Source organism: Xenopus laevis, chromosome 1S (genome assembly GCF_017654675.1).
Source record: "Xenopus laevis strain J_2021 chromosome 1S, Xenopus_laevis_v10.1, whole genome shotgun sequence".
NCBI lineage: Eukaryota > Metazoa > Chordata > Amphibia > Anura > Pipidae > Xenopus > Xenopus laevis.
Window position 1 is genome coordinate 200,610,362 of NC_054372.1, and position 11,036 is coordinate 200,621,397.

Genomic DNA, 11,036 nt, shown 5'->3' on the forward strand with positions numbered 1-11,036 from the left:
GGTTATTACACGTTTATTATACAAATTGATGGATCTTAAGTGAATTCTTCTAGGACACTGAAAATGTATGTGTTATGCATATCAATCGATTTTATTGATTTAAATGTTTTAACTAGTAGTATTTATGACTTGCTCATAATTGTATCACTTTAGGTGAAATGTTTGTGTTATGCATATTAACTGATCTAATTGATCTAAATGTTTTAATTACTAGTAATTTTTGACTCACCCACAATGCATCACTTTAGGTGAAAGGTCACAAAATGTTTAAATACCCACACCTTGTATGTTCCTGTGCACTTGATAAAGGGCCTAGCCCGAAACATGTTGTGTCTGGTTGCTTTCCCAATAAAAGATTTTGCAGTCTGAGAACACTGCTGTGGATTTGTCCTGCATTTGGATTTTCATTGATTGACTCGATTGGGGCATCAACACAGGATACCCCGCAGGATAAACCAATCAAACATTTAAACGGTGAGCTGCAGTTCATCTTTATTTACTCACAAAAAGGGGGTGTATAATATGGAACAATAAATGGGTCACTGTGATGCTGGTGAGGGTAGTAATAAAATTGACTATGTGAACTGATGGGTAGTATAGCATTTGTCTCTGTATCTGTGGTGCCCCCACAATCCCAGGTTACAATTGTGTCTTGACCAACAAAATAGCCTCAAATTAAAAGAAATTCAGTTCAGCTGAACCTTCAAGGCTTGTTCTTTATAGTGAGGCTCAGTGAGTCCGTCTGTCCATCCATCTGCCCCTCTCAGCTCTTACAGTAAAAATCCTTTTTTTCGGAGGAGTAACAGTATTTTAAAGTATCACGAGGGTTTGTGTTGACCTCCAGCAGAACCAGTTTTCTCTCGCAGATCCATCTGAGCTGGTTGTTGTTGTTAATATATTGTGGCTCCCCATTACTGAATTTAACACAATTATTCCAATAGTACCTGGAACTGAATTAATAGTTAATTGAGTAATGTATAAATATCTTCTGTTGGTACAATATGGATTTTGTGTTGAATATGACCCCCAAGCCATTGCCCCAGAGATAGGGGCACATTTATTTTGCCCAGAGAGCCCTTCTGAAAACTGCGTTGTCCAGCTTTGCAAATTAGGAAATCACCCCCCTGAAATCTCACTCATCCCTTCCTTGACGTAATCTCCCCCCAAATTCATCCGCCCACCCAAATTCCTGAGCCACAAATGTTGGCAACTTTTTAAAAGGTGGAAAGGAGATGCAGCAATGAAAAAAGCAAAGGCAAAATTGGGTGTGGCTAAGATGTACCCAACATAATATGTGTCTGCCATGATAACTAATTAATTAGTCCAGTACAGGGAATGTCACTCTATTTGGATCTGCACAGGGGGTGCTCGTACCCACCCCCCTCATGGTCATACTGACTCCTGTGTGTGTGACCCCTGAACCCCCAGACTATGGATACGGCAAAGTATATGGCTCATTTCTACACTTTTGTCTCCCCCAACTAGAAACAACACTTAATACACCACATTACAGTGATCAGTAAGAAGTAGGAATTAGTACATTTACCTCAGAAACTCCTTTGGCTCATAATAGTCAAACGTCCCCACCCAATAATCGTTCTGTTTCTTGGTTATAAATTCCTAAAACACAACGAGTGAATGTCATGGCTTTAACAAGATCTTCATTATCGTTACGATTTCGTTTTTTACATTAACTGCCGACAAATGTGAAAACCCAACAAGAACCATGAAACGAGGACTGTGAGCTGTGAATATTGGGAGACATGGTAAGTGTTCTGTATTGATGCAAATCTGATACGACCCTACCAGTGAGGGTTTATATGGATTATAAATATTCTTTATCATTAATAATACAAATAATAACAATACTTGTAGCACCACACATGACTCTGTCCCTGTGTATTAGGCACATCTCAATCCCTATTTAGATACAATTCTTGAAAATACAGTATATGGACTCACTGCTGAAACTAGGGGTAGGCAGTGTTGGACTGGCCCACAGGGATACCAGGAAAACTCCCGGTGGGCCCAGGTGTCAGGGGGCCCTTGTGCTACTAAAGATTTGGCCTATTTCATGGCCATTTCATATTCCAAAGAGGCTAAATAGATAGAATAATAGATTATAGTATGTAAAGAATAGAGACTAGGACACTAGAGGTTGAGTGAGGAGAAGAAGAATAATAGTAGTGAGAGTGGCCCCTGGTCTATGGTTCTTTGGTGGGCCCTGGTCTATGGTTCTTTGGTGGGCCCCTGGTCTATGGTTCTTTGGTGGGCCCCTGGTCTATGGTTCTTTGGTGGGCCCCTGGTCTAAGGTTTTTGGGTGGTCCCTTGGTGTCCCAGTCCGACACTAGGGGTAGGCAGAAGAAGCATGTGCTGGGTATAACAGTAGGGGACACAGGCAGATACTTTCCCTAATTTCAGTCCTTCTCTACCTCTGACTGTCAGTTTAGGGAGCGGCAGAGTTCTAACTCAGGATAAAGAGCTATTTCGCCCTGCCTCCACATTACAGGCTATTTAGTTATATTATTTCCAGCTCAGCCCCTTCCTTTAATACTAGAGGTGGAACAATTCAGTGTTGGAGCGAGGGATTAGGAGAACTGGTGACAGAAAGGCCAAATTAAATCTGCTCTAGTCCTTTGCTTGCTTCAATGGAAGGGTCGTAGTAACTATAAGACAGGGGAATCTATAAGCTGGGGCATCAATGAATCTCTTTAATTCATGACCAAAGAGTGTCTTTAGTAATGATCATTGGGGCCAGTATAGATGTTCTCTGTGACTGAACCAGGGCCGGATTTCTGAAAGCCGCGCCCCAAGGCCAGTGCCCTGACGCTTCGTGTGTGCGCCCTCCTAGCGCCAGACGCATGGTCCAAAGCGCCGGCCCCTGTGCGCACGCGAGTGTACTATTCTGTATTGGAGCACCAAGCGCTTCCTTGGATGCGGCAGGGCGGCATGCCGCCCCTAAAATTTTGCCGCCCTAGGCCCGGGCCTACGTAGCCTCGCCACAAATCTGAACTGGACTGAACTGACCATAAGCAACAACATCTCCAGACCAATAACAGGCTCACCCTACAGAATGTCTGGCCTGTCCATGCCAAGAAGGCAAACGTTACCTTTAGTTTCCAGTCATCATTTCTGAGAAGCAGGAGAGAAGCCTTTTGATTCTCACAGAAAATCTTGCTCATCACCCAAGTCTGTTTTTCTTCTTCAGAGAAATACAAACATCTCATGCCAAAGCGGATCCACTTGTCAGGACATATTTCTGGGAGACAAACAGCACAGAAATAAATTATTTCCTTTATACATTCCACTTATAAAGGCAGAGGAAGGAGAATCTAATAGGGATGCACCGAATCCAGGATTCGGTTTGGGATTCGGCCTTTTTCAGCAGGAATTGAATTCGGCTGAATCCTTCTGCCGGGTCGAACCAAATCCGAATCCTAATTTGCATATGCAAAGTAGGGGCAGGAAGGGAAATCACATGACCTTTTGTCCCAAAACAAGGAAGTAAAAAATGTTTTCCCCATCCCACCACTAATTTACATATGCAAATTAGGGTTTGGTTTCGGTTCGGTATTCGGATGAATCTTTCGCTAAGCATCCCTAGAATCTAATTTTAATCTATTCAGGGGTGTTTATAGGAACCTAGAATAATGGGGTTGTTCAGGTTTTTTGCAACAAAACTCCCTGCTTGGGGCAGAGCAGTATATATAGAATATAAAATATAGCATAGAGAATATAGAAATTGCCTCATATTGTCTGAAGTGCTGAAAAATGAAAACATTATAATTTCTCTTCTCTTTTCTAATGCATATTCCCCTCATTATTATATTTCCTTTCTGTCTTTCTCTCGCTTCCTACTTTCCTCTTTTATGTCTCCATTATTTTTCTTCTCTTCTTTCCAATATTTCTACTGTTATACGTGTTTTCCTCACAACAGCCCTTTTCTTTTATGTTTTTCTTTAGCACTTTTGTTTCGTTCTCCCCAGTTCCATTCTCTTTTCTCTTTTCTTCTTTCTCTTTCCCTTCTCTACTCAGAGTTGCAAGATGAGATATGAGATATAGGGGTATATTTATCAAAGACTGAAGTTAATAGTGAAGTTTAGTGATGGGCGAATTTATTCGGCAGGCGTGTATTCGCAGAGAATTTGGACGATTCGCCACCAGCGAATAAATTCACGAAACGCCCGCGAAAATTCGCGTAAAAAATTCGCCGGCATCAAAAAAATTTTTCCCGAAAAAACGGATGCCGGAGTCAAAAAACGGGCGCCGGCATAAAAAAACGGGCGCCGGCGTCAAAAACGAGACGCCGGCGCCGTTTTGCGAATTTTTCGCCGTTTCGCGAAATTCGCACATTTTTCGGCGAAGCGAAACGGGGCAAATTCGCCCATCACTAGTGAAGTTCCGCCACTAGAGTGAAATGCCGCCACTCCCCATTTATTTCTATGGGATTTTTAAAGGCGTATTCATCAAAGGGTGAAATTTCACTTTCACCCATTGATAAATACGCCTTTCAAAATCCCATAGAAATGAATTGAGAGCTGCGGAATTTCACTCTAGTGGCGGAACTTCACTCTTTGATCAATTTACCCCATAGGGACCCTAGAAACCATCACACTGTGAGATTATTACCTTCATTCAGCAGCCTGAGCTGGTTGTCTTTGTCTTCCAGGTGTATTTGGATCTCTTGCTTCTCCTCCATTACTTGTTGGTTTTTCACCATCGTTTCACTGTATAATCTTTCCATGTCTGCCAATTTCTCGTTTGTCTGTTGCTCAGTCACTTGGCAGAGATGTAAAGTTCTGTTCAGATTCTTATGATTCTCTACCAGTTGCTTTAACTCATTTTGGGAGTTAGTGAGTGCCCTGTAGGTGAGCGTCAGCTCCTCCTCCTTGTGCTGAATTGCCTGGGACAGGCTGCTGTTGAGTTCAATGTAAATTGTGGAAATGTCCTGTAATTCTCTGGAGACTTGAAAATCTGCAAAAACAATGTGTAAGTAACATAACTGTACAGTATAATCCCCCAGTCTATGGCTCTAATATCAATATGATCAAACTGTATAAACTTTCCTTCTACTCAATATTTTACGTTAATTGATTTACTTACATTTAATGGTCGTCCCAATCATGGAGGCAAGTAATACGAGGCACAACAGCAGGAGAAACAGAGTCAGATTAGAAGCCAATTTCAGGGGTCCTATATATGAATAACATGGAAATGTAACACGGACAAGCAGGAAGGTCTCTTGCTATAGGGTACAAGCAAATATATTTAATGTGTGTTCAACTGTAATAAACAATTGAATAAATAAATGAATGAAATAATGTAATATCCTCTTACTATAGAAAGGCACAAGGCTGCAGGCTGAGTTATACAGGGAACTCCGAGTATCACTCATGTATTATAAGGGATAATGTACCCCCTACTGTAAATGATAAGGATATTAGAAGTCACTGAGGGGTTGTTCTGTGACCATATAAAGGCACAAGGCTGCAGGCTGAGTTATACAGGGAACTCTGAGTATTACTCATGTATTATAAGGGATAATGTACCCCCTACTGTAAATGATAAGGATATTAGAAGTCACTGAGGGGTTGTTCTGGGACCATATAAAGGCACAAGGCTGCAGGCTGAGTTATACAGAGAACTCTGAGTATCACTCATGTATTATAAGGGATAATGTACCCCCTACTGTAAATGATAAGGATATTAGAAGTCACTGAGGGGTTGTTCTGTGACCATATAAAGGCACAAGGCTGCAGGCTGAGTTATACAGGGAACTCTGAGTATCACTCATGTATTATAAGGGATAATGTACCCCCTACTGTAAGTGATAAGGATATTAAAAGTCACTGAGGGGTTGTTCTGTGACCATATAAAGGCACAAGGTTGCAGGCTGAGTTATACAGGGAACTCTGAGTATCACTCATGTATTATAAGGGATAATGTACCCCCTACTGTAAATGATAAGGATATTAGAAGTCACTGAGGGGTTGTTCTGTGATGATATAAAGACACAAGGCTGCAGGCTGAGTTATACAGGGAACTCTGAGTATCACTCATGTATTATAAGGGATAATGTACCCCCTACTGTAAATGATAAGGATATTAGAAGTCACTGAGGGGTTGTTCTGTGATGATATAAAGACACAAGGCTGCAGGCTGAGTTATACAGGGAACTCTGAGTATCACTCATGTATTATAAGGGATAATGTACCCCCTACTGTAAATGATAAGGATATTAGAAGTCACTGAGGGGTTGTTCTGTGACCATATAAAGGCACAAGGCTGCAGGCTGAGTTATACAGGGAACTCTGAGTATCACTCATGTATTATAAGGGATAATGTACCCCCTACTGTAAATGATAAGGATATTAGAAGTCACTGAGGGGTTGTTCTGTGACCATATAAAGGCACAAGGCTGCAGCCAGGGTTATACAGGGAACTCTGAGTATCACTCATGTATTATAAGGGATAATGTACCCCCTACTGTAAATGATAAGGATATTAGAAGTCACTGAGGGGTTGTTCTGTGACCATATAAAGGCACAAGGCTGCAGGCTGAGTTATACAGGGAACTCTCACTCATGTATTATAAGGGATAATGTACCCCCTACTGTAAATGATAAGGATATTAGAAGTCACTGAGGGGTTGTTCTGTGACCATATAAAGACACAAGGCTGCAGGCTGAGTTATACAGGGAACTCTGAGTATCACTCATGTATTATAAGGGATAATGTACCCCCTACTGTAAATAATAAGGATATTAGAAGTCACTGAGGGGTTGTTCTGTGACCATATAAAGGCACAAGGCTGCAGGCTGAGTTATACAGGGAACTCGGAGTATCACTCATGTATTATAAGGGATAATGTACCCCCTACTGTAAATGATAAGGATATTAGAAGTCACTGAGGGGTTGTTCTGTGACCATATAAAGGCACAAGGCTGCAGGCTGAGTTATACAAGAAAACAAGTCCTATCACGGGGAAGGTCCTGTGGTTTTAATTGAGCATTTGTAGTTTCAAATTTGGCGCCATTGCGCGCTGGCGTCATCACACCAGCGCGCCTGTGTCTTTAAAGGACATGGAGGCGCGCGCCTTTAGGGAAACAAGATGGCGCCGGACATGGAGCGGTGGGCGTCCCCACCTCACCACTGGACCACCAGGGTAAGTCTTATTTATTACAATGAATTTGTAAAGTTTATGCATAAGGGGACCAATAATGGACACACAGGAATGAACATTAAAGTCAAGAAGTTAAGAAGGAAGGGTATAATATAATTTACTTTAAGATAATTTACTGGAACATGAAAAGGAGAACAAGGGAATATTGATAATGTGCAAATAAAATCCAGTGACGTGGGGCCCAATAGAGAAGGGAAATAATGGAGGAAAGGAAAATTAAAGGGATATAGGAAGAAAGTCCCGGCACAACTGGAATCAAATGGAAGCAGAACCAGAGAACAGAGACTGATGCAGTAAATAGAACAAGGTGGGGGCAGTAATAAGGGCAAATAAAACTTTACCTCCAGCCACTTGCCCTCTGTTGCCCTGAGCTGAGTTTTGTGCCCTCCTGCTGGGAATATTCAGGTTGGGATTCACATTCTCATACATTGCCCCATCCTCCTCTTCATTGTCTTCTGCTTCTGTGGAAATATTCAGCATAAAGAACAGGTTCCTATACAGCCCATTGTACTGTTTTATTTGAAATATTCCTTTAACACATTTACTTAGTTTTACCTGCAACTTACTCGTTGCTTTCAAGGTTTATATTCCCAAACTTGGCTGCCCTTTTATTGGACACCAGTGGCATCATGTAGAAAATGTAAAATGAAACAACTGAATTCTTAAAGAATTAAACAAGAGTTGAGCGTAGGACTGGCCAGACCAGGGATGACTTTGTTGTTCAGCTTAAATATATTGTAATATATGGACAAACAATCCCTGTGTTGTTTAAAGGGTAAGGCATTTTTCAGTAGCAGTAGCACAAAATGTCTCTGTCTTAAATATATTGATAATGGGTTGAGTGCAGAGGACTCTTGTATTTGACTATATGTATTTTGTGGTCACAGCCTCATTCCACCCCCCCTAATGGATTTAAAAAATAGTGGTGAGCACAACTTTCCCTTGTTTGTTATACACATATATACATATATAAAGAAACAGTAATATACTGTAATATCCTACTATAGTTCCAGGGGTACCCAGGGCACAAATAATCACTCACCCCAAATCTCCCCCTAACTGACCTTCAGACTGGGCCCCCTTAGCTCATAACAAGGTTACAGATATATAGAAACATTGGGGTGTCACCCTGCTATAGTTCCAGGGGTACCCAGGGTACAAATAAACACTCACCCCAAATCTCCCCCTAACTGACCTTCAGACTGGGCCCCTTAGCTCATAACAAGGTTACAGATATATAGAAACATTGGGGTGTCACCCTGCTATAGTTCCAGGGGTACCCAGGGCACAAATAAGCACTCACCCCAAATCTCCCCCTAACTGACCTTCAGACTGGGCCCCCTTAGCTCATAACAAGGTTACAGATATATAGAAACATTGGGGTGTCACCCTGCTATAGTTCCAGGGGTACCCAGGGTACAAATAAGCACTCACCCCAAATCTACCCCTAACTGACCTTCAGACTGGGCCCCCTTAGCTCATAACAAGGTTACAGATATATAGAAACATTGGGGTGTCACCCTGCTAGAGTTCCAGGGGTACCCAGGGTACAAATAAGCACTCACCCCAAATCTCCCCCTAACTGACCTTCAGACTGGGCCCCCTTAGCTCATAACAAGGTTACAGATATATAGAAACATTGGGGTGTCACCCTGCTATAGTTCCAGGGGTACCCAGGGCACAAATAAGCACTCACCCCAAATCTCCCCCTAACTGACCTTCAGACTGGGCCCCCTTAGCTCATAACAAGGTTACAGATATATAGAAACATTGGGGTGTCACCCTGCTATAGTTCCAGGGGTACCCAGGGTACAAATAAACACTCACCCCAAATCTCCCCCTAACTGACCTTCAGCCTGGGCCCCCTTAGCTCATAACAAGGTTACAGATATATAGAAACATTGGGGTGTCACCCTGCTATAGTTCCAGGGGTACCCAGGGTACAAATAAACACTCACCCCAAATCTCCCCCTAACTGACCTTCAGACTGGGCCCCCTTAGCTCATAACAAGGTTACAGATATATAGAAACATTGGGGTGTCACCCTGCTATAGTTCCAGGGGTACCCAGGGCACAAATAAGCACTCACCCCAAATCTCCCCCTAACTGACCTTCAGACTGGACCCCCTTAGCTCATAACAAGGTTACAGATATATAGAAACATTGGGGTGTCACCCTGCTATAGTTCCAGGGGTACCCAGGGTACAAATAAACACTCACCCCAAATCTCCCCCTAACTGACCTTCAGACTGGGCCCCCTTAGCTCATAACAAGGTTACAGATATATAGAAACATTGGGGTGTCACCCTGCTATAGTTCCTGGGGTACCCAGGGTACAAAGCTGGAGCTTTATAAATAAATGAAGATGATAATTGGGGTAGGGGAAATGGGAGTCCTGGTACTTTTAAAAATGTATCTAGTCAGTGAAACAGTTTTGATTTTGACTTATCTTATTTTGTAGAATAATAAGTCATTCCTGGGGTGATGGACCCAAATGAGCTCTTGTCTATACCTTTGGGTGACATTAGTGATACTGTGGATACTCTGTATAGAGACTATTAATGCTGCCAGGATACTACTGATATTAAACCAGGTGGATTCTCATGTATCCCTGTATCAAATGTCTGTCTCTTCTCCCACATGGAAATTACATTGTAGTACAAGGTCCTACCCCCCCCCCCAGCATCTCTCAGCCCCTCACCTGAATTCTGACAGTCCTTCAGGGATAAGTTGACAAACTGCAGGTCGGCGTAAGTGACGGCTTCGTTCATTCCTGAGCAGTGAGTGTGAGTGTCAGCTCCTAGTGATGTGAGTGTGAGCGTCAGCTCCTAGTGATGTGAGTGTGAGTGTCAGCTCCTAGTGATGTGAGTGTGAGTGTCAGCTCCTAGTGATGTGAGTGTGTTACACTGAGTGATGTGAAAGTGTAAAATGTAACAGAAGAGGAAGGAAATAAATCATCTCACATCATTTAATTAAATATCATGTGAGCAGATGGGCCCAGTCAAGCAGCACCACAATAACTGTCACTTGTTATTATTATACAGAATGTGGGAGTCACAATGTGACTGATATTGTGATGTTAAACAGGACAGTGGCATATCTGGGGGATTCATATTCAGAGAATTCAACTTTCATATTCTGACTATCAATATGGACCTGAGCCAATAAACATGAATGGCCAGTCCCACCACTCAATGCCAATAAACCCAGTCTAGTGAAAATTCTTTTAATTGTTTGATTCAGAATAAGCTCTAAATGCCTTTCTGAACCTCCTTGGGTCCCACAAAAGCCTCTACTGCAGGGGATAACATGGACTCTAGACACTCCTGGTGCCACAAAAAAGAGGATTCCTGGGCTGGCCTTGTAGTTCTACCTTATAAACATATACAGTTCTGCTGCCTGAAACATTTTACTATCTGTTCTCTTCATCCTGGTTCTTCTCATTTCTTTCACATCCATATTTGTCCAGCTGGAACTTTAGTCTTACTCTATCTCTGTCTACTGACACATTTCATTCCCTATTAAAGGAAAACTATACCCCCTGAACAATGTAGGTCTCTATAGAAATATACTGCATAAAACAGCTCATATGTAAAACCTGCTTCATGTAAATAAACCATTTTCATATTAATATACTTTTTTAGTAGTATTTGCCATTGGGTAATCATAAATAGAAAATTGCCATTTAAAGAAATAAGGGCCACCCCCTGGGATCGTATGATTCACTGTGTACACAAACAAGCTATACTTGTTAGGTCACATGAGCCAATTAACAGACAGAGTTGTGTCTTTTGATTTCTCACTTTTTTCTGTTACAGTTAGAGCTGCAGTATTTCTGGTCAGGTGATCTCTT

The 11,036-nt window shown here is 42.0% G+C and overlaps 1 protein-coding gene across 1 annotated transcript; it reads right to left on the reverse strand.

Annotated features, from left to right (window-relative positions):
• Window positions 1-700: 700 nt before the first annotated feature.
• Window positions 701-10,088, reverse strand: LOC121398736 (B-cell differentiation antigen CD72-like). Its single transcript, XM_041577784.1, has 6 exons — window positions 9,885-10,088; window positions 7,525-7,644; window positions 5,104-5,193; window positions 4,630-4,974; window positions 3,111-3,259; window positions 701-1,620 (listed from the first exon to the last, which is right to left on the reverse strand). The coding sequence occupies exons 1-6, from the start codon at window positions 9,952-9,954 to the stop codon at window positions 1,543-1,545; spliced, it is 852 nt and encodes a 283-aa protein (XP_041433718.1). The 5' UTR covers window positions 9,955-10,088; the 3' UTR covers window positions 701-1,542.
• Between the last annotated feature and the right edge of the window lie 948 nt (window positions 10,089-11,036).

Coding starts and splice junctions, on each gene's coding strand:
- LOC121398736 (XM_041577784.1), bottom strand. CDS start 9,954: ATGAACGAAGCCGTCACTTACGCCGACCTGCAGTTTGTCAACTTATCC. Junction 5,194..7,524: donor CAGAGGGCAAGTGGCTGGAG/GTAAAGTTTTAT, acceptor ATTCATATATAG/GACCCCTGAAATTGGCTTCT. Junction 1,621..3,110: donor ATGATGACTGGAAACTAAAG/GTAACGTTTGCC, acceptor GTTGTGTTTTAG/GAATTTATAACCAAGAAACA.